Here is a 22538-nt window from a genome sequence, read left to right as displayed (position 1 = left end):
GAAGAGCTGACAGTACAAGGAAAGGATTTTGGAATCCAGGGTAAGACTCATACCAGCCACACCAATCACACCGTATAACTCGTGATAAACTTTACCCAGTTAACAGTATGAACAACAACAGAGCATCAGACAACCTGATGCCAACATAACATAACCCTTATTTAAGCAATAACTATATACAAGTATTGCAGAAGAAATCCGCACTTGGGACGGGCGCCCAGCATCCACTACGGACTACGAGAAATAGATTTACCAGTGAGTAAAATCCTATTTTCTCTAACGTCCTAGTGGATGCTGGGGACTCCGTAAGGACCATGGGGATTATACCAAAGCTCCCAAACGGGCGGGAGAGTGCGGATGACTCTGCAGCACCGAATGAGCAAACACAAGGTCCTCCTCAGCCAGGGTATCAAACTTGTAGAATTTTGCAAAAGTGTTTGAACCCGACCAAGTTGCTGCTCAGCAAAGCTGTAATGCCGAGACCCCTCGGGCAGCCGCCCAAGAAGAACCCACCTTCCTTGTGGAATGGGCTTTTACTGATTTTGGATGCGGCAATCCAGCCGCAGAATGAGCCTGCTGAATCGTGTTACAGATCCAGCGAGCAATAGTTTGCTTTGAAGCAGGAGCACCCAGCTTGTTGGATGCATACAGAATAAACAGCGAGTCAGTTTTCCTGACTCCAGCTGTTCTGGCTACATAAATCTTCAAAGCCCTGACTACATCTAGTAACTTGGAATCCTCCAAGTCACGAGTAGCCGCAGGCACCACAATAGGTTGGTTCAAATGAAAAGATGACACCACCTTCGGCAGAAATTGCGGACGAGTCCGTAATTCTGCCCTGTCCATATGGAAAACCAGATAGGGGCTTTTACATGACAAAGCCGCCAATTCTGACACACGCCTAGCCGAAGCTAAGGCCAATAGCATGACCACTTTCCACGTGAGATATTTTAACTCCACGGTCTTAAGTGGCTCAAACCAGTGAGATTTCAGGAAACTCAACACCACTTTAAGATCCCAAGGTGCCACTGGTGGCACAAAAGGGGGTTGAATATGCAGCACTCCCTTTACAAACGTCTGAACTTCAGGAAGAGAAGCCAGTTCCTTTTGAAAGAAAATGGATAGGGCCGAAATCTGGACCTTGATGGACCCTAATTTTAAGCCCATAGTCACTCCCGACTGTAGGAAGTGAAGGAAACAGCCCAGCTGGAATTCCTCTGTAGGGGCCTTCCTGGCCTCACACCAAGCAACATATTTTCGCCATATACGGTGATAATGTTTTGCCGTCACGTCCTTCCTAGCCTTTATCAGCGTAGGAATAACTTCATCCGGAATGCCTTTCTCCGCTAGGATCCGGCGTTCAACCTCCATGCCGTCAAACGCAGCCGCGGTAAGTCTTGGAACAGACAGGGCCCCTGTTGCAACAGATCCTGTCTAAGAGGCAGAGGCCATGGGTCCTCTGCGAGCATTTCTTGCAGCTCCGGATACCAAGTCCTTCTTGGCCAATCCGGAACGATGAGTATTGTTCTCACCCCTCTTTTTCTTACGATTCTCAGCACCTTGGGTATGAGAGGAAGAGGAGGAAACACATAAACCGACTGGAACTCCCACGGTGTCACTAGTGCGTCCACAGCTATCGCCTGACGGTCTCTTGACCTGGCGCAATACCTTTGTAGCTTTTTGTTGAGGCGGGATGCCATCATGTCCACCTGTGGCAGTTCCCATCGATTTGTAATCTGTGTGAAGACTTCTTGATGAAGTCCCCATTCTCCCGGGTGGAGGTCGTGCCTGCTGAGGAAGTCTGCTTCCCAGTTGTCCACTCCCGGAATGAACACTGCTGACAGTGCTTGCACGTGATTCTCCGCCCAGCGAAGAATTCTGGTGGCTTCTGCCATCGCCACCCTGCATCTTGTGCCGCCCTGGCGGTTTACATGAGCCACTGCGGTGATATTGTCTGACTGAATCAGCACCGGTTGGTTGCGAAGCAGAGGCTCCGCTTGACTCAGGGCGTTGTATATGGCCCTTAGTTCCAGGATATTGATGTGCAGACAAGTCTCCTGACTTGACCACAGCCCTTGGAAGTTTCTTCCCTGAGTGACTGCCCCCCACCCTCGGAGGCTTGCATCCATGGTCACGAGGACCCAGTCCTGTATGCCGAACCTGCGGCCCTTGAGAAGGTGAGCACTCTGCAGCCACCACAGAAGAGACACCCTGGCCATGGGGGATAGGGTGATCAGCCGATGCATCTGAAGATGCGATCCGGACCACTTGTCCAACAGATCCCACTGAAAGGTCCTCGCATGGAACCTTCCGAAGGGAATGGCTTCGTATGATGCCACCATCTTTCCCAAGACTCGCGTGCATTGATGCACCGACACCTGTTTTGGTTTTAAGAGGTCTCTGACTAGAGTCAAGAGCTCCTGGGCCTTCTCCTCCGGGAGAAACACCTTCTTCTGGTTGGTGTCCAGAATCATGCCCAGGAAGGGCAGTCTCGTCGTAGGAATCAGCTGCGACTTTGGAATATTCAGAATCCAGCCGTGCTGTTGCAACACCTCCCGAGAGTGTGCTACGCTGATCAGACACTGCCCTCTGGACCTCGCCTTTATGAGGAGATCGTCCAAGTATGGGATAATTGTAACTCCTTGCTTTCGCAGAAGCACCATCATTTCTGCCATTACCTTGGTAAATATTCTCTGTGCCGTGGACAGACCAAACGGCAACGTCTGGAATTGGTAATGACAGTCCTGTACCACAAATCTGAGGTACTCCTGATGAGGTGGATAAATGGGGACATGCAAGTAAGCATCCTTTATGTCCAGAGACACCATAAAATCCCCCTCTTCCAGGCTTGTAATGACCGCCCTGAGCGATTCCATCTTGAACTTGAACCTTTTCAGGTAACTGTTCAGGGATTTTAAATTCAATATGGGTCTGACCGAACCGTCTGGTTTCGGAACCAGAAACATTGTGGAATAGTAACCTCTTCCCTGTTGAGGGAGGGGAACCTGAATCACCACCTGTTGGAGATATAATTTGTGAATTGCCGCTAACACTATTTTCCTCTCTAAGGGGGAAGCTGGCATGGCCGATTTGAGGTAACGGTGAGGGGGCATCACTTCGAATTCCAGCTTGTATCCCTGAGACACAATCTGTATAGCCCAGGGATCCACCTGTGAGCGAACCCACTGGTGGCTGAAATTTCGGAGACGCGCCCCCACCGCTCCTGGCTCCACCTGTGGAGCCCCAGCATCATGCGGTGGATTTAGTGGAAGCCGGGGAGGACTTCTGTTCCTGGGAACTAGCTGTATTGTGCAGCTTCTTTCCTCTACCCCTGCCTCTGGCAAGAAAAGACGCACCTCGGACTTTCTTGCCTCTTTGCGATCGAAAGGACTGCATTTGGTAATACGGTGCTTTCTTACGTTGTGAGGGAACATATGGCAAAAAATTTGACTTCCCAGCCGTAGCTGTGGAAACTAGGTCCGAGAGACCGTCCCCAAACAATTCCTCACCCTTTTAAGGTAAAATCTCCATGTGCCTTTTTGAGTCGGCATCACCTGTCCATTGCAGAGTCCACAGAACCCTTCTGGCAGAAATTGACATTGCATTTATTCTAGAGCCCAGTAGGCAAATGTCTCTCTGGGCATCCCTCATATATAGGACAGCGTCTTTTATATGCCCCAGGGTCAGTAATATAGTATCCTTGTCCAAGGTATCAAGTTCCTCAGACAGAGTATCTGTCCATGCTGCTACAGCACTACACATCCAGGCCGACGCAATTGCCGGCCTTAGTAGGGTACCTGAATGTGTATAAACGGACTTCAGGATACCTTCCTGCTTCCTATCCGCAGGATCTTTTAGGGTGGCCGTATCCTGTGACGGCAGGGCCACCTTCTTAGAGAAGCGTGTCAAAGCTCTGTTTACCCTAGGGGAGGATTCCCAGCGTAACCTGTCCGTTGGCGGGAAAGGATACGCCATAAGTAACCGTTTGGAAATCTGCACTTTCCTATCAGGAGAATCCCAAGCTTTTTCACATAACTCTTTTAACTCATGTGAAGGGGGAAAGGCCACTTCTTGCCTTTTTCCCCCCAAACATATAAACCCTCTTGTCAGGGACAGGGTTTTCCTCTGAAATGTGCAATACATCCTTCATTGCTATAATCATGTAGCGGATGGCTTTAGCCATTTTAGGCTGTAACTTTGCATCATCGCCACTGGAGTCAGAATCCGTGTCGATATCTGTGTCAACAATCTGGGATAGTGGGCGCTTCTGAGACCCTGACGGCCTCTGCGCTGTAGGATCAGGCATGGGTTGAGACCCTGACTGTCCCAAGGCTACAGCTTTATCCAACCTTTTATGCAAGGAGTTTACATTATCATTTAACACCTTCCACATATCCATCCAATCAGGTGTCGGCGCCGTCGGCGGAGACACCACATTCATCTGCACCTGCTCTGCTTCCACATAGCCTTCCTCGTCAAACATGTTGACACAAGCGTACCGACACACCACACACACAGGGGATGCTCTATTTGAGGACAGAACCCCCACAAGGCCTTTTGGAGAGACAGAGAGAGAGTATGCCAGCACATACCCCAGCGCTATATAACCCAGGAATTACACAGTAACTTAGTGTTTACCCAGTAGCTGCTGTATTAGTGATTTTGCGCTAAGTTTATGTGCCCCCCCCCTCTCTGTTTACCCTCTTTCTACCGTGATTCTGCAGGGGAGAGCCTGGGGAGCTTCCTCTCAGCGGAGCTGTGGAGAGAAAATGGCGCTGGTGAGTGCTGAGGAAGAAGCCCCGCCCCCTCAGCGGCGGGCTTCTGTCCCTCGATTTTGTGCAAAATAATGGCGGGGGCTCATGCATATAAACAGTGCCCAACTGTATATATGCTTTTTTTTATGCCAGAGGTACTTAATTGCTGCCCAGGGCGCCCACCCCTGCGCCCTGCACCCTACAGTGACCGGAGTGTGCGGGTTAATGTGGGAGCAATGGCGCACAACGCTGCCTCATCTGAAGACTGGAGTCTTCTGCCGCCGCTTTTGACGTCTTCTTACTTCTCTCGCCGGCTTCTTGCTTCTGGCTCTGCGAGGGGGACGGCGGTGCGGCTTCGGGAACGGACGACCAAGGGTGAGTTCCTGTGTTCGATCCCTCTGGAGCTAATGGTGTCCAGTAGCCTAAGAAGCATGACCTATCCGCAGTTAGTAGGTCTGCTTCTCTCCCCTCAGTCCCACGTAGCAGAGAGTCTGTTGCCAGCAGACCTCTCTGAAAATAAAATATCCTAATAAAATACTTTCTTATTAGCAAGCTCAGGAGAGCTCACTAAAGTGCACCCAGCTCTGTCCGGGCACAGATTCTAACTGAGGTCTGGAGGAGGGACATAGAGGGAGTAGCCAGTGCACATCAGTATTCCTAATTCTTTCTTAAAGTGCCCTGTCTCCTGCGGAGCCCGTCTATTCCCCATGGTCCTTACAGAGTCACCAGCATCCACTAGGACGTTAGAGAAATATATATATATATATATATATATATATATATATATAAAAAATAAGAATTTACTCACCGGTAATTCTATTTCTCGTAGTCCGTAGTGGATGCTGGGACTCCGTAAGGACCATGGGGAATAGCGGCTCCGCAGGAGACTGGGCACAACTATAAAGAAAGCTTTAGACTACTGGTGTGCACTGGCTCCTCCCACTATGACCCTCCTCCAGACTTCAGTTAGGATACTGTGCCCGGAAGAGCTGACACAAGAAGGAAGGATTTTGAATCCCGGGTAAGACTCATACCAGCCACACCAATCACACCGTATAACTCGTGATACAATACCCAGTTAACAGTATGATAACAACTGAGCCTCTCAACAGATGGCTCAACAATAACCCTTTAGTTAAGCAATAACTATATACAAGTATTGCAGACAATCCGCACTTGTGATGGGCGCCCAGCATCCACTACGGACTACGAGAAATAGAATTACCGGTGAGTAAATTCTTATTTTCTCTAACGTCCTAAGTGGATGCTGGGACTCCGTAAGGACCATGGGGATTATACCAAAGCTCCCAAACGGGCGGGAGAGTGCGGATGACTCTGCAGCACCGAATGGGCAAACTCTAGGTCCTCCTCAGCCAGGGTGTCAAACTTGTAGAATTTAGCAAACGTGTTTGACCCCGACCAAGTAGCTGCTCGGCAAAGTTGAAGAGCCGAGACCCCTCGGGCAGCCGCCCAAGAAGAGCCCACCTTCCTCGTGGAATGGGCTTTCACCGATTTAGGATGCGGCAGTCCAGCCGCAGAATGTGCAAGCTGAATCGTGCTACAGATCCAGCGAGCAATAGTCTGCTTCGAAGCAGGTGCACCCAACTTGTTGGGCGCATACAGGATAAAGAGCGAGTCAGTCTTTCTGACTCCAGCTGTCCTGGAAACATAGATTTTCAGGGCCCTGACTACGTCCAACAACTTGGAAGCCTCCAAGTCATTTGTAGCCGCAGGCACCACGATAGGTTGGTTCAGATGAAAAGCTGATACCACTTTAGGGAGAAACTGGGGACGAGTCCTCAATTCTGCCCTATCCATATGGAAAATAAGATAAGGGCTTTTACATGACAAAGCCGCCAATTCTGATACACGCCTGGCCGAAGCCAAGGCCAACAACATGACCACTTTCCACGTGAGATACTTCAATTCCACGGTTTTAAGTGGCTCAAACCAATGTGACTTTAGGAAATCCAACACCACGTTGAGATCCCAAGGTGCCACAGGAGGCACAAAAGGGGGCTGAATATGCAGCACTCCCTTAACAAAAGTTTGAACTTCAGGTAGTGAAGCCAGTTCTTTCTGGAAGAAAATCGATAGAGACGAAATCTGGACCTTAATGGAACCCAATTTTAGGCCCATAGTCACCCCTGACTGTAGGAAGTGCAGGAAACGGCCTAGCTGAAATTCCTCCGTTGGGGCCTTCCTGGCCTCACACCACGCAACATATTTTCGCCATATGCGGTGATAATGGTTTGCGGTTACTTCTTTCCTAGCTTTTATCAGCGTAGGAATGACTTCCTCCGGAATGCCCTTTTCCTTCAGGATCCGGTGTTCAACCGCCATGCCGTCAAACGCAGCCGCGGTAAGTCTTGGAACAGACAGGGCCCCTGCTGCAGCAGGTCCTGTCTGAGCGGCAGAGGCCATGGGTCCTCTGACAACATTTCTTGAAGTTCCGGGTACCAAGCTCTTCTTGGCCAATCCGGAACAATGAGTATAGTTCTTACTCCTCTTCTCCTTATTATCCTCAGTACCTTTGGTATGAGAGGAAGAGGAGGGAACACATAAACCGACCGGTACACCCACGGTGTCACTAGAGCGTCCACAGCTATCGCCTGCGGGTCTCTCGACCTGGCGCAATATCTTTCTAGCTTTTTGTTTAGGCGGGACGCCATCATGTCCACCTGTGGCTTTTCCCAATGGTTTACAATCAGTTGGAAGACTTCTGGATGAAGTCCCCACTCTCCCGGGTGGAGGTCGTGCCTGCTGAGGAAGTCTGCTTCCCAGTTGTCCACTCCCGGAATGAACACTGCTGACAGTGCTAACACGTGATTTTCCGCCCATCGGAGAATCCTTGTGGCTTCTGCCATTGCCGTCCTGCTTCTCGTGCCGCCCTGTCGGTTTACATGGGCGACCGCCGTGATGTTGTCTGACTGGATCAGTACCGGCTGGTTTTGAAGCAGGGGTTTTGCCTGACTTAGGGCATTGTAAATGGCCCTCATTTCCAGAATATTTATGTGCAGGGAAGTCTCCTGACTTGACCATAGTCCTTGGAAGTTTCTTCCCTGTGTGACTGCCCCCCAGCCTCGAAGGCTGGCATCCGTGGTCACCAGGACCCAGTCCTGTATGCCGAATCTGCGGCCCTCTTGAAGATGAGCACTCTGCAGCCACCACAGCAGAGACACCCTTGTCCTCGGAGACAGGGTTATCAGCCGATGCATCTGAAGATGCGATCCGGACCACTTGTCCAACAGGTCCCACTGAAAGGTTCTTGCATGAAACCTGCCGAATGGAATTGCTTCGTAAGAAGCTACCATCTTTCCCAGGATCCGCGTGCAGTGATGCACCGACACCTGTTTTGGTTTTAGGAGGCCTCTGACTAGAGATGACAGCTCCTTGGCCTTCTCCTCCGGGAGAAACACTTTTTTCTGTTCTGTGTCCAGAACCATCCCCAGGAATAGTAGACGTGTCGTAGGGACCAGCTGTGACTTTGGAATGTTTAGAATCCAGCCGTGCTGTTGTAGCACCTCCCGAGATAGTGCTACCCCAACCAACAACTGCTCTCTGGACCTCGCCTTTATCAGGAGATCGTCCAAGTACGGGATAATTAAAACTCCCTTCTTTCGAAGGAGTATCATCATTTCGGCCATTACCTTGGTAAAGACCCTCGGAGCCGTGGATAGACCGAACGGCAACGTCTGGAATTGGTAATGACAATCCTGTACCACAAATCTGAGGTACTCCTGGTGAGGATGGTAAATGGGGACATGCAGGTAAGCATCCTTGATGTCCAGTGATACCATGTAATCCCCCTCGTCCAGGCTCCATAATCCTCTCCTGGCAGAAATGGACATTGCACTAATTTTGGATGCCAGCCGGCAAATATCCCTCTGTGCATCCCTCATGTATAAAAAAGTGCGTCTTTTATATGCTCTACGGTTAGCAATATAGTGTCCCTGTCTAGGGTATCAATATTTTCTGACAGGGAATCTGACCATGCAGCTGCCGCACTGCACATCCATGCTGAAGCAATAGCTGGTCTCAGTATAACACCTGTGTGTGTATATATAGATTTCAGGATAGCCTCCTGCTTTCTATCAGCAGATTCCTTTAGGGCGGCCGTATCCGGAGACGGTAGTGCCACCTTCTTTGACAAGCGTGTGAGCGCTTTATCCACTCTAGGGGATGTTTCCCAACGTGACCTATCCTCTGGCGGGAAAGGGTACGCCATTAGTAACCTCTTAGAAATTACCAGCTTCTTATCAGGGGAAGCCCACGCTTCTTCACACACTTCATTTAACTCTTCAGATGGAGGAAAAGCTACTGGTAGTTTTTTCTCTCCAAACATAATACCCTTTTTTGTGGTACTGGGGGTAACATCAGAAATGTGCAAAACATTTTTCATTGCCTCAATCATGTAACGTGTGGCCCTACTGGAAGTTACATTAGTCTCATCGTCGTCGACACTGGAGTCAGTATCCGTGTCGACATCTATGTCTGCCATCTGAGGTAGCGGGCGTTTTAGAGCCCCTGATGGCTTTTGAGACGCCTGGGCAGGCACAGGCTGAGAAGCCGGCTGTCCCACATTTGGTATGTCGTCAAACCTTTTATGCAAGGAGTCGACACTGTCGCGTAATTCCTTCCACAGCACCATCCACTCAGGTGTCGACCCTGCAGGGGGTGACATCACATTTACAGGCATCTGCTCCGCATCCACATAAGCCTCCTCATCAAACATGTCGACACAGCCGTACCGACACACCGCAAACACACAGGGAATGCTCTGACAGAGGACAGGACCCCACAAAGCCCTTTGGGGAGACAGAGAGAGAGTATGCCAGCACAAACCAGAGCGCTATATAACACAGGGATCCCACTATAAATGAGTGTTTTCCCTTATAGCTGCTTTTTATATATATATATATATATATATATATATATATATATATATATATATATATATATATATATCCTGCGCCTAAATTTAGTGCCCCCCCTCTCTTTTTTACCCTTCTGTAGTTTGCAGACTGCAGGGGAGAGCCAGGGAGCTTCCTTCCAGCGGAGCTGTGAGGGAAAAATGGCGCCAGTGTGCTGAGGGAGATGGCCCCGCCCCTTTTTTGGCGGACTTCTCCCGCTTTTTCTGGAATACTGGCAGGGGTATTTTTACATCTATATAGCCTCTAGGACTATATATGATGTAGATTTGCCAGCCAAGGTGTCTAATATTGCCCTCAGGGCGCCCGCCCCCCCCCCCCCCCCCAGCGCCCTGCACCCATCAGTGACCGGAGTGTGAGGTGTACATGAGGAGCAATGGCGCACAGCTGCAGTGCTGTGCGCTACCTTGGTGAAGACCGAAGTCTTCTGCCGCCGATTTTCCGGACCTCTTCTTGCTTCTGGCTCTGTAAGGGGGACGCGGCGCGGCTCCGGGAACGAACACCAAGGTCGGGTCCTGCGGTCGATCCCTCTGGAGCTAATGGTGTCCAGTAGCCTAAGAAGCCCAAACTACCACCTGTTAGGTAGGTTCGCTTCTTCTCCCCTTAGTCCCTCGCTGCAGTGAGTCTGTTCACTGAAAATAAAAAACCTAAATATACTTTCTTTCTAGGAGCTCAGGAGTGCCCCTAGTGTGCATCCAGCTCAGCCGGGCACAAGATTCTAACTGAAGCCTGGAGGAGGGTCATAGTGGGAGGAGCCAGTGCACACCAGTAGTCTAAAGCTTTCTTTATAGTTGTGCCCAGTCTCCTGCGGAGCCGCTATTCCCCATGGTCCTTACGGAGTCCCAGCATCCACTTAGGACGTTGGAGAGAGATATATATATATACAGACAGAGACATCCGGCACTCTGATAAATGGAAAAAATGCCGCATAATACCTGAGCCACAGGTTGGGAAGGATAATCGTATATATATATATATATATATATATATATATATATATATATATATATATATAGTGACTATAACTCACAAGTAAAAAATACTCCAGTAGTATATCTTGTGAGACAAACCTATATTATCCGAGAAAAAACCCTGAAACACCTGGCCCCCTCAGGTATAGCAATATAGGAATAGCACGCTGAGTGCAATACCCTGCAATAAGGCAACCACGCAGCAGCTACATGCACACACACACGTATATAGTCACAAACGTACCATGCAGAAATTATGTACCATAAACTGCACTGGACTAGCAATACAAAGTATTACTCAGTATGGCTGTATGTGATAATAATAGATATAACAAACACAGTAAGCACTGGATGTATATCACAGGGTGTTTGTACCACACAACCCTGACAGTATGCACTCTTTCTTAACTAGCACAGTCGCAGTGACAGGTAGAATACTCAAGTGTCCTGTAGGAAGCAAAGCACTGGCAGTCAGGCGGTTCCACAGAGGAGGATTTGCCCCAGCAGTCCTAGAAACAGCTCAGCTCCACCTGAAATGGCCGCTGATCAGGAGTGAGGGAGAGAGATATGCAGCTCCAGGGCGGTAACATTACAGAAATGGTGCCCTGGGGGTGCCCTCATTTTGACTTGTTTTAAGGACATTACATCAAAGTTGGATCAGCCTGTAGTGTGTTTTTCCACTTTAATTTTGAGTGTGACTCCAAATCCAGACCTCCATGGGTTAATAAATTGATTTCCATTGATAATTTTTGTGTGATTTTGTTGTCAGCACATTCAACTATGTAAAGAACAAAGTATTTAATAAGAATATTTCATTCATTCAGATCTAGGATGTGTTATTTTAGTGTTCCCTTTATTTTTTTGAGCAGTGTATGATATAAGGACCCTTCTTCCCCATTCTGATGTTTTACCTGAACTAAACCTCTTGACCATGCTTTTATGCATGCATTAACTGCCACATGACTGGCTGAGGAGATATTTGTATTTAACAAGCAGGCGTGCCTAATGAAGTGTCCACTGTGTTGTTGGTGACTAAAAAGTATTTTTGATTGTACTAAAACATTTGACATTAGAAATATGTATATCTTGCATTTGAGAGACGCATGTCAATAAACTGAGTTGTGGGGCACTGTATCAGGATGGAGATAATCCCGTTTCCAGCTGCTCCATCGCCTCTCTCCCCACAGTCCTTCTTTGCTCGCCTCCAGGCCCTCCTCCCCCCTACACTCAGCTCCTACAGTGTGTGGCTAGTTACTGTGTAGGGGACAGCCCTGTGCCCTTCTCACTTCCCATTTCATGTGTTTCTTCCTCTCTTCTCCCTCAGCTCCCCCTTTGTCCTTTATCTTACACTGCCCCTGAGAGGGCAACAGTCAGCAATTTAGGGGCACCAAAACGAAATATCTTGGCCATCCCGAACCTAAAAATGTGGCGCACCTGGTCGGGGGGGGGGGGGGGGGATACATACGGCAATGTCACTGTCGATTATATTAGCAAATAGTTATTTGTTCTTGTGATTGCCTGTATTTCAGTCTGTGCTGCTCCCCTGTGGTTGGTTGGGAGGTTTGACTGCGGGTCACTTGGCAGTTTGTGTGGAGTCGGTCATTGACTGCATATAATATATGGTAACAATTTGGGTATTGGCAGGATGTGTACAGTGGATTCGGTATGATATACAGATGGACGGGATGCCGGTGGTCACAATACCGACAGCTGCATCCCATCCATCAAAATCCTGACACCGGAAAGTACCCTAAACCTCCCTTATGGGTGCCTAAAGGTGGGTACACACTGGAAGATATATCTGCCGATCAATAGATCTGCAGATATATCTATGGACGGATCGGACAGTGTGCTGTGCATACACGATCCGTCGGGGACTGACGTCATGAACTGGGCGGGCGTGTACACACGCCCACCAGTTCAGCTGTCAATCACCGCCGGCCGCTGCAGCATGTGTACGGGCGGTCGGCCGACCGCCGTACACACACAGCGACGCGCCAATATATCGTTAGATATATTGGCCGTCGGCTGTGCTCCTGGGCCGACGCGATACGTCTGTGAACGACGGAGTTCACAGACGTATCGGCCGTACACACTGGCCGACGGACCCCCGATATATCGGCCGTTCAAGAGATAGACGGACCCCCGATATATCGGCCAGTGTGTACGGGCCTTAACTCTAATCTTCCCTTCCCTGCTGCCTAAACCTATCCCTTCCCGGTTTGTGCCTAACCTAACCATCCCCTTTACATCCCTGCACCCTAACCTCCCCTAACAGAATGTTCGTGATTCCAGGCGTCTGTATTTTGACACCGGGATCCCGAGCTCTGTCAGGATTGTGATGCCGGCATTGTGCCACCGTGTGGGATTCCGGCGTCGGTATTTCAACTGCCGGGATCCCATTCAGCGGCATTTTAACTACATCCCTGTATAGTATAGTGGGAATTGTATTGCATATTGTTTAGAGACCAGTGCTTTTTGTTTTAACTTACGAACAGTTTCATGTTTTTAGGCTCATTACTGGTTTTTCCTTTCTCTCCATTGTCATGAACACTTGGCTTGCTTGGCAAGGTTCTAAGTAGTGATGAGCGGATTCGGTTTTACTCGGTTCTCAAAACCGAATCTTATTGGCTATCCAAAACACGTGACATCAGTGAGCCAATAAGATTCGGTTTTGAGAACCGAGTAAAACCGAATCAGCTCATCACTAGTTTTAACAGGGAACGAATAGAGGTTGTGTTTTGACTTGGTGCATTGGATCCTTGTAACAGATTTTATAGAAATTGTGTACTAAGTAAAGCAGCTTTCACATCACCAATAGCAGGTTGCACCTGGTACTTCTGCACGGCTCCTTCCCAGGTGCGACCCCTTTCATACTGGCAGCGTCAACACGGCATATTGCCGTGTCGATTACGTCACTGCATCATGTGCGGAGGAAGCGCTTGGAGATCAGTTGATCTCAAAGTGCCGCCTGCTCCTATAGTGTGAACGGGTAGCATCAACCCGGCAACCCATTCACACCGCACAGCAACCTGGATCCTGACTTAGACATGGGTTGAACTGCCGGGTTACTCGACCCAGGATATTTCCCCTGGCCCCTTTCACAATGCACAAAAACCCGGGTTACAGCGCATTCACATGCAATAACCCGGGTTATTTTTGGCAGTGTGAAAGGGGTATTAATGACTCACTCTTGAGTGCCCCCTATAGGAATACTCTTTTCTTGTTTCATGTGTCTTATTTATTACTGGGTGCACCTCTCATATGATATTATAATAAGAATTTACTTACCGATAATTCTATTTCTCGGAGTCCGTAGTGGATGCTGGGGTTCCTGAAAGGACCATGGGGAATAGCGGCTCCGCAGGAGACAGGGCACAAAAGTAAAGCTTTTACAGGTCAGGTGGTGTGTACTGGCTCCTCCCCCTATGACCCTCCTCCAGACTCCAGTTAGGTACTGTGCCCGGACGAGCGTACACAATAAGGGAGGATTTTGAATCCCGGGTAAGACTCATACCAGCCACACCAATCACACCGTACAACTTGTGATCTAAACCCAGTTAACAGTATGATAACAGAGGAGCCTCTGAAAGATGGCTTCCTAAACAATAACCCGAATTAGTTAACAATAACTATGTACAAGTATTGCAGATAATCCGCACTTGGGATGGGCGCCCAGCATCCACTACGGACTCCGAGAAATAGAATTATCGGTAAGTAAATTCTTATTTTCTCTATCGTCCTAAGTGGATGCTGGGGTTCCTGAAAGGACCATGGGGATTATACCAAAGCTCCCAAACGGGCGGGAGAGTGCGGATGACTCTGCAGCACCGAATGAGAGAACTCCAGGTCCTCCTTTGCCAGGGTATCAAATTTGTAAAAATTTACAAACGTGTTCTCCCCTGACCACGTAGCTGCTCGGCAGAGTTGTAATGCCGAGACCCCTCGGGCAGCCGCCCAAGATGAGCCCACCTTCCTTGCGGAATGGGCCTTAACAGATTTAGGCTGTGGCAGGCCTGCCACAGAATGTACAAGTTGAATTTGTTACAAAACCAACGAGCAATCGACTGCTTAGAAGCAGGTGCACCCAACTTGTTGGGTGCATACAGTATAAACAGCGAGTCAGATTTTCTGACTCCAGCCGTCCTTTAAATGTATATTTTTAAGGCTCTGACAACGTCCAACAACTTGGAGTCCTTCAAGTCGTCTGTAGCCGCAGGCACTACAATAGGCTGGTTCAGGTGAAACGCTGATACCACCTTAGGGAGAAAATGCGGACGCGTCCGCAGCTCTGCCCTATGTCGAATGGAAAATTATATAAGGGCTTTTATAAGACAAAGCCGCCAGTTCAGATACTCTCCCGGCCGAAGCCAGGGCCAGTAACATAGTCACTTTCCATGTGAGATATTTCAAATCCACATTCTTTAGTGGTTCAAACCAATTGGATTTGAGGAAATCTAAAACTACATTTAGATCCCACGGTGCCACCTTAGGCACCACAGGAGGCTGTATATGCAGTACTCCTTTGATAAAAATCTGGACCTCAGGGACTGAGGCCAATTCTTTGTGGAAGAATATTGATAGGGCCGAAATTTGAACCTTAATAGATCCCAATTTGAGACCCATAGACAATCCTGATTGCAGGAAATGTAGGAAAACGACCCAGTTGAAATTCCTCCATCGGAGCACTCCGCTGCTCGCACCACGCAACATATTTTCGCCAAATACGGCGATAATGCTTCGCGGTGACTTCCTTCCTTGCCTTTATCAAGGTAGGAATGACTTCTTCTGGAATGCCTTTTCCTTTTAGGATCTGGCATTCAACGCCATGCCGTCAAACGCAGCCGCGGTAAGTCTTGAAAAAGACAAGGACCCTGCTGAAGCAGGTCCCTTCTCAGAAGTAGAGGCCACGGATCGTCCGTGACCATCTCTTGAAGTTCCGGGTACCAAGTCCTTCTTGGCCAATCCGGAGCCACTAGTCTTACTCCTCTTTGCCGTATAATCCTCAATACCTTTGGTATGAGAGGCAGAGGAGGAAACACATATACCGACTGGTACACCCAAGGTGTTACCAGCGCGTCCACAGCTATTGCCTGCGGATCTCTTGACCTGGCGCAATACCTGTCCAGTGTTTTGTTGAGGCGAGACGCCATCATGTCCACCATTGGTTTTACCCAACGGTTTAATAGCATGTGGAAAACTTCTGGATGAAGTCCCCACTCTCCCGGGTGAAGGTCGTGTCTGCTGAGGAAGTCTGCTTCCCAGTTGTCCACGCCCGGGATGAATACTGCTGACAGTGCTATCACGTGATTCTCCGCCCAGCGAAGGATCCTGGCAGCTTCTGCCATTGCCCTCCTGCTTCTTGTGCCGCCCTGTCTGTTTACATGGGCGACTGCCGTGATGTTGTCCGACTGGATCAACACCGGTCTTCCTTGAAGCAGAGGTTCCGCCTGGCTTAGAGCATTGTAGATTGCTCTTAGTTCCAGAATGCTTATGTGAAGAGACTTTTTCAGGCTCGACCACACTCCCTGGAAATTTCTTCCCTGTGTGACTGCTCCCCAGCCTCTCAGGCTGGCATCCGTGGTCACCAGGATCCAATCCTGCATGCCGAATCTGCGGCCCTCCAATAGATGAGCCTCCTGCAACCACCACAGAAGGGATACCCTTGTCCTCGGCGACAGGGTTATCCGCAGGTGCATCTGAAGATGCGACCCTGACCATTTGTCCAACAGATCCCTTTGCATGGAATCTGCCGAAAGGGATTGCTTCGTAAGAAGCTACCATTTTTTCCCAGGACTCTTGTGCATTGATGTACAGACACCTTTCCTGGTTTTAGGAGGTTCCTGACCAGGTCAGATAACTCCTTGGCTTTTTCTTCGGGAAGAAAAACCTTTTTCTGAACTGTGTCCAGAATCATCCCCAGGAACAGCAGACGAGTTGTCGGCATTAATTGGGATTTTGGAATATTCAGAATCCATCCGTGCTGCTTTAGCACCTCTTGAGATAGTGCTAAACCCATCTCTAGCTGTTCTCTGGACCTTGCCCTTATTAGGAGATCGTCCAAGTATGGGATAATTAATACGCCTTTTCTTCGAAGAAGAAATATTATCTCGGCCATTACCTTTGTAAAGACCCGAGGTGCCGTGGACAAACCAAACGGCAGCGTCTGAAACTGATAGTGACAGTTTTGTACAACGAACCTGAGGTACCCCTGGTGTGAGGGGTAATTGGAACGTGGAGATACGCATCCTTGATGTCCAAGGATACCATAAAGTCCCCTTCTTCCAGGTTCGCTATCACTGCTCTGAGTGACTCCATCTTGAACTTGAACTTCTTTATGTATAGGTTCAAGGACTTCAGATTTAGAATAGGCCTTACCGAGCCATCCGGCTTCGGTACCACAAATAGAGTGGAATAATACCCCTTCCCTTGTTGTAGAAGAGGTACCTTGACTATCACCTGCTGAGAATACAGCTTGTGAATGGCTTCCAAAACCGTCTCCCTTTCTGAGGGGGACGTTGGTAAAGCAGACTTCAGGAAACGGCGAGGTGGCTCTGTCTCTAATTTCAACCTGTACCCCTGAGATATTATCTGCAGGATCCAGGGATTTACCTGCGAGTGAGCCCACTGCGCGCTGTAATTTTTGAGACGACCGCCTACCGCCCCCGAGTCCGCTTGCGAAGCCCCAGCGTCATGCTGAGGCTTTTGTAGAAGCCGGGGAGGGCTTCTGTTCCTGGGAAGGAGCTGCCTGTTGCTGTCTCTTCCCTCGTCCTCTGCCTCGTGGCAGATATGAATAGCCCTTTGCTCTCTTATTTTTAAAGGAACGAAAGGGCTGCGGTTGAAAGGTCGGTGCCTTTTTCTGTTGGGGAGTGACTTGAGGTAGAAAGGTGGATTTCCCGGCCGTAGCCGTGGCCACCAAATCCGATAGACCGACCTCAAATAACTCCTCTACGCATCGCCTGTCCACTGTCGTGTCCATAAAGCTCTTCTGGCCGAAATGGACATAGCACTTACCCGTGATGCCAGTGTGCAGATATCTCTCTGTGCATCACGCATATAAAGAAATGCATCCTTTATTTGTTCTAACGACAGTAAAATATTGTCCCTGTCCAGGGTATCAATATTTTCGATCAGGGACTCTGACCAAACTACCCCAGCACTGCACATCCAGGCAGTCGCAATAGCTGGTCGTAGTATAACACCTGCATGTGTGTATATACCTTTTTGGATATTTTCCATCCTCCTATCTGATGGATCTTTAAGTGCGTCCGTCTCAGGAGAGGGTAACGCCACTTGTTTTGATAAGCGTGTTAGCGCTTTGTCCACCCTAGGAGGTGTTTCCCAGCGCTCCCTAACCTCTGGCGGGAAAGGGTATAAAGCCAATAACTTCTTTGAAATTAGCAGTTTTTTATCGGGGCACCCCACGCTTCATCACACACGTCATTTAATTCTTCTGATTCGGTAAAAACTACTGGTAGTTTTTTCACACCCCACATAATACCCTGTTTAGTGGTACCTGTAGTATCAGCTAAATGTAACATCTCCTTTATTGCCAAAATCATATAACGTGTGGCCCTACTGGAAAATACGGTTGATTCGTCACCTTCACCACCGGAATCAGTGCCTGTGTCTGGGTCTGTGTCGACCGACTGAGGCAAGGGACGTTTTACAGCCCCTGACGGTGTTTGAGGCGCCTGGACAGACACTAATTGAGTGTCCGGCCGCCTCATGTCGGCAAACGACTGCTTAAGCGAGTTGACGCTATCCCGTAATTCCACAAATAAAGGCATCCATTCTGGTGTCGACCCCCTAGGAGGCGACATCCTCATATTTGGCAATTGCTCCGCCTCCACACCAATAACGTCCTCATACATGTCGACACACACGTACCGACACACAGCAGACACACAGGGAATGCTCTATACGAAGACAGGACCCACTAGCCCTTTGGGGAGACAGAGGGAGAGTCTGCCAGCACACACCAAAAAGCGCTATATATGACAGGGATAGCCTTATGATTAAGTGCTCCCTTATAGCTGCTTTTATATTAATATATTGCCATTTATTCTGCCCCCCCTCTCTGTTATACCCTGTTTCTGTAGTGCAGTGCAGGGGAGAGACCTGGGAGCCTTCCTGACCAGCGGAGCTGTGACAGAAAATGGCGCCGTGTGCTGAGGAGATAGGCCCCGCCCCTTTTTCGGCGGGCTCGTCTCCCGCTATTTAGTACATTTAGGCAGGGGTAAATATCTCCATATAGCCTCTGGGGCTATATGTGAGGTATTTTTAGCCTTTTTAAAGGTTTTCATTTGCCTCCCAGGGCGCCCCCCCCCAGCGCCCTGCACCCTCAGTGACTGCCGTGTGAAGTGTGCTGAGAGGAAAATGGCGCACAGCTGCAGTGCTGTGCGCTACCTTAAGAAGACTGCAGGAGTCTTCAGCCGCCGATTCTGGACCTCTTCTTGCTTCAGCATCTGTGAGGGGGCCGGCGGCGTGGCTCCGGTGACCATCCAGGCTGTACCTGTGATCGTCCCTCTGGAGCTTCATGTCCAGTAGCCAAGAAGCCAATCCATCCTGCACGCAGGTGAGTTCACTTCTTCTCCCCTCTGTCCCTCGTTGCAGTGATCCTGTTGCCAGCAGGAATCACTGTAAAATAAAAAACCTAAGCTAAACTCTCTAAGCAGCTCTTTATGAGAGCCACCTAGAATTGCACCCTTCTCGGCCGGGCACAAAAATCTAACTGGAGTCTGGAGGAGGGTCATAGGGGGAGGAGCCAGTACACACCACCTGACCTGTAAAAGCTTTACTTTTGTGCCCTGTCTCCTGCGGAGCCGCTATTCCCCATGGTCCTTTCAGGAACCCCAGCATCCACTTAGGACGATAGAGAAATATTGATTGGAGATATCGGAATGGATGATTGCATATTCAATGATTAATGCTGGCCATACACTAAGTGATATAGTCTACGAAAACACAATATCAACCCGTCATTCGACCCATCGCATGTACACCGTGCATGTTTTGCGTGGGAATACTATGTGCAGCTCCACGGGTCATACATCGCATCAACTGATCATATGATCAGTCAATCCCGGACACCACCACTTGTGGAGGTACGATAGATTGTACGGTGCAAAAGCACTGTACAATCTATTGCTTGCCGGTGGTTGGCGGGGGGAATCAGCGAGTCATACTAATATATGGCCAGCATAAGAGTCTGTGCAGACAATTTCTTTCCTTTTTGTTTGTATAGTTTGGGACAGAGTAGAAAAATGAGACCTGACAGAAACTTTAACATGTTTAGGGCAGTGGTTCTCAAACTTTTTTGACTCACGGCGCCCTAGAGTATCAGATTGTTTATTACAGCACCCCTAGGCCAAAAGTGTCTTATTGAAAAATTTAGAAATATTAAATTAAGTAAATTGTGTTTATAGGTCATCCTTAGATTTAATTGTGTGGTGAGGGGCAAGATTTGATTCTGTTTATCCACATATTTTATGATTGACAGCCACCAGCACTGGTTTTGCTCATTACATTGATCATAAATAATCTGAATTGATCCTGGGTCACCAACCCAGGGAACCCCTGCAAGTGTCCTGAGGCACCTCAGGGTGCCACAGCACACAGTTTGAGAACCACTGGTCTAGGGTTTACAGGGTATAGGAGGGAGGCATTCTTCAGAAGAGAATTTGTATTAGAACAGAGGGCACATGCTAAAACTGGAAGGAGGTAGGTTCAAAGGAAACAAGGAAATGTACTTTATGTAAAGGGTAGTGGAAAGGTGGAACAGCCTCCCATCAGAGGTGGTAAAGGCTAAAGCAGTAGAGCAATTTAAACATGCTTGGGACAGATATAAGAATATCCCTATAAAGAACTATGGGGTCTATTTACTACGCCTTAGATAGAGATAAAAAGTACCAGCCAATTGGCTCCTGTCATGTCACAGGCTGTGTTTAAAAAAATAACAGGAGCAGCCTGGTTAGTAATTTATCTCTGGCGACTTTTTCTCCATCCAAGGCTTAGTAAATACACCCCTATGGAACAAATAGGGCTGCTGTCAAATTCTCTTATCATGTAACTGCTTGTTTGCTACAAGAAATTACTGTACAGATGGAATACATTGTCTAATACTGGCCCCAGTCCTCATTACTAGAGTGTTCACTTACACCTCTATGGGCCAGCTTGTTTTCACTCTCCCCTACCCCATAGTACACTGCTCCAGTACCTCACAGGCTGCCTATGTGTCACACATGCCTGAAGTCAGTGACACTACAGCATGCCCTGCAACAGTTTTAGTATGGCCAAGTAGCAAAATTGTAGCAATGCATGCTGGTATGTGTAGTTCAACAACAACTGGAGGCCCGAAGGTTCCCCATCCCTGCACTACAGCGCCTCACCATGAGAAGTACAGAAATACATCCAACATCTGCCACACACACCGGCACTGTACAGCATAACATCCACATCTGCTCTATACAGTAACGTAATGTGTGCGGGCAGGAAGTAGCGACCCCGGCGTGTGTGTGTACATAGAGCTACACATATCTCTTATATCCTAAGGTCTTGTGAGTGACCACTGTCTGCGGAGAATGTGCGGCGCTGTACTATAGGCATGGCAGCTAGAGGCCTCCACAAAGTCCACATGCAGCAGCAGCTCCCGTCCAGCCGGATGCACCGAGCAGCAGCGAGGCAGCCGGGAGGAGGAGCCAGCGGGGCGCAGCCATTTCCGCGCAGCTGAGAGGGAGGGGCAAGCGGCTGAGGGGGGAGGGGAGACGAGAGCCATAACGAACAAAAATGGATGCGGCTTGGACTGAGCGGCGGTGGGAAAGAGGCGGGGTGTGGCGTGGAGGCGCACACACATGGCGGCGGCAGGGAGGAGGTGGGGGAAGGGAGGGCCATGGCGGACGCTCTTTGTCTGGCCGGAACCTCCGAGCGTTCTAGAACGTTACATGGAGCGCTCTCTCCCCTCAGGCCGCCAGGCGCAGCCTCCCCACCGCTGCGGCTGGCCGGGCCTGTCCGCGGTCTCTGTGTCACGGCAGGCTGCATCATCACGCAGTAACCCGCTCCCGGTGCGGGGGCTCGGGCCGGGCTCTCCCGGTGCAGGGAGCGGGCGTCTGTATGCGCCAGTGCCCGCGGCCCCTAATAAAGGCAGACACGTGGTGCCCACAACGGCAGCCCCGACCCAGTGCACTCACCTCCGCGTCACGTATGCCGGGAACACCAGGAGCCCGTCCGTGCTCCGTGACTGCTACTGCTGCTGCCACCTCCTTCTCTTCCTCTCCGAGAGGAGGGAGTGATACAGGGGGGGACAAAACCCGTCGGTGCTTTCCTGTCCGGTTACGTTAAGGTCACATGACCGGCAGCGGGGGGCAGTCGTGCAGTGAGACTGGCAGAGCTCTCCCGCCGGGAGTATGAGGCGAGAGCCGCCGTCCCCTCCCCCATGCACTGTGTGTGTGTGTGTGTGTGTGTACGTCTCGTTTCCTCTGTGCAGCCCACAGCACGGCCCCGCCACCGCCGCCATCTCGGTCTCCTCCCGCCGAGCTCTATGCTTCAGGCCCATGCTCTGTGCTGTGCAGGGGAAAGCGAGGAAGCACCGCAGCAGCAGCTCATGGTGTCTCCTTTATTGGCTTATGACAGAGTTTCATGGCTGAATTTGGCCAACCACAACAAGGGTCACGTCAAAAAAATAATTGTTGAATAATAAAGACAACCAATACGATAATCGCATCTCATATCACGTTCTTAGTACATCTCACTGTACTTCCACCAAAATAAGTTTACTTCATGACGTCCTCAGTACTTACTAACCAGTAACCGCGTGTCACTTTTCTGTTTAATAAACAGCTTTAACAAAATTTAGACCTCATGTAAGAGTGATAACGTGTTTC

The 22538-nt window shown here is 49.4% G+C and overlaps 1 protein-coding gene across 2 annotated transcripts in view; it reads right to left on the bottom strand.

The window, feature by feature from the left end:
- Nucleotides 1-22277, bottom strand: part of ZBTB2 (zinc finger and BTB domain containing 2) — a 41975-nt gene extending 19698 nt beyond the window's left edge. The window contains exon 1 of one of the 2 annotated variants that reach the window (XM_063917877.1): nt 21846-22277. Coding sequence is in view for 1 of the 2 variants with exons in the window: in XM_063917875.1 (XP_063773945.1) it covers nt 21048-21076 (29 nt within the window). In the remaining variant the exon portion in view is untranslated. Of the gene's footprint in view, nt 1-21047; nt 21312-21845 lie in introns of those variants that run through there. The other variant, XM_063917875.1, reaches the window with a different exon arrangement.
- Nucleotides 22278-22538: the final 261 nt, after the last annotated feature.

The sequence above is a fragment of the Pseudophryne corroboree genome, chromosome 4 (assembly GCF_028390025.1).
Source record: "Pseudophryne corroboree isolate aPseCor3 chromosome 4, aPseCor3.hap2, whole genome shotgun sequence".
Taxonomy (NCBI): Eukaryota; Metazoa; Chordata; class Amphibia; order Anura; family Myobatrachidae; genus Pseudophryne; species Pseudophryne corroboree.
Note: the sequence above shows the minus strand (reverse complement) of the source record. Positions and strands in the feature narration are given on the sequence as shown.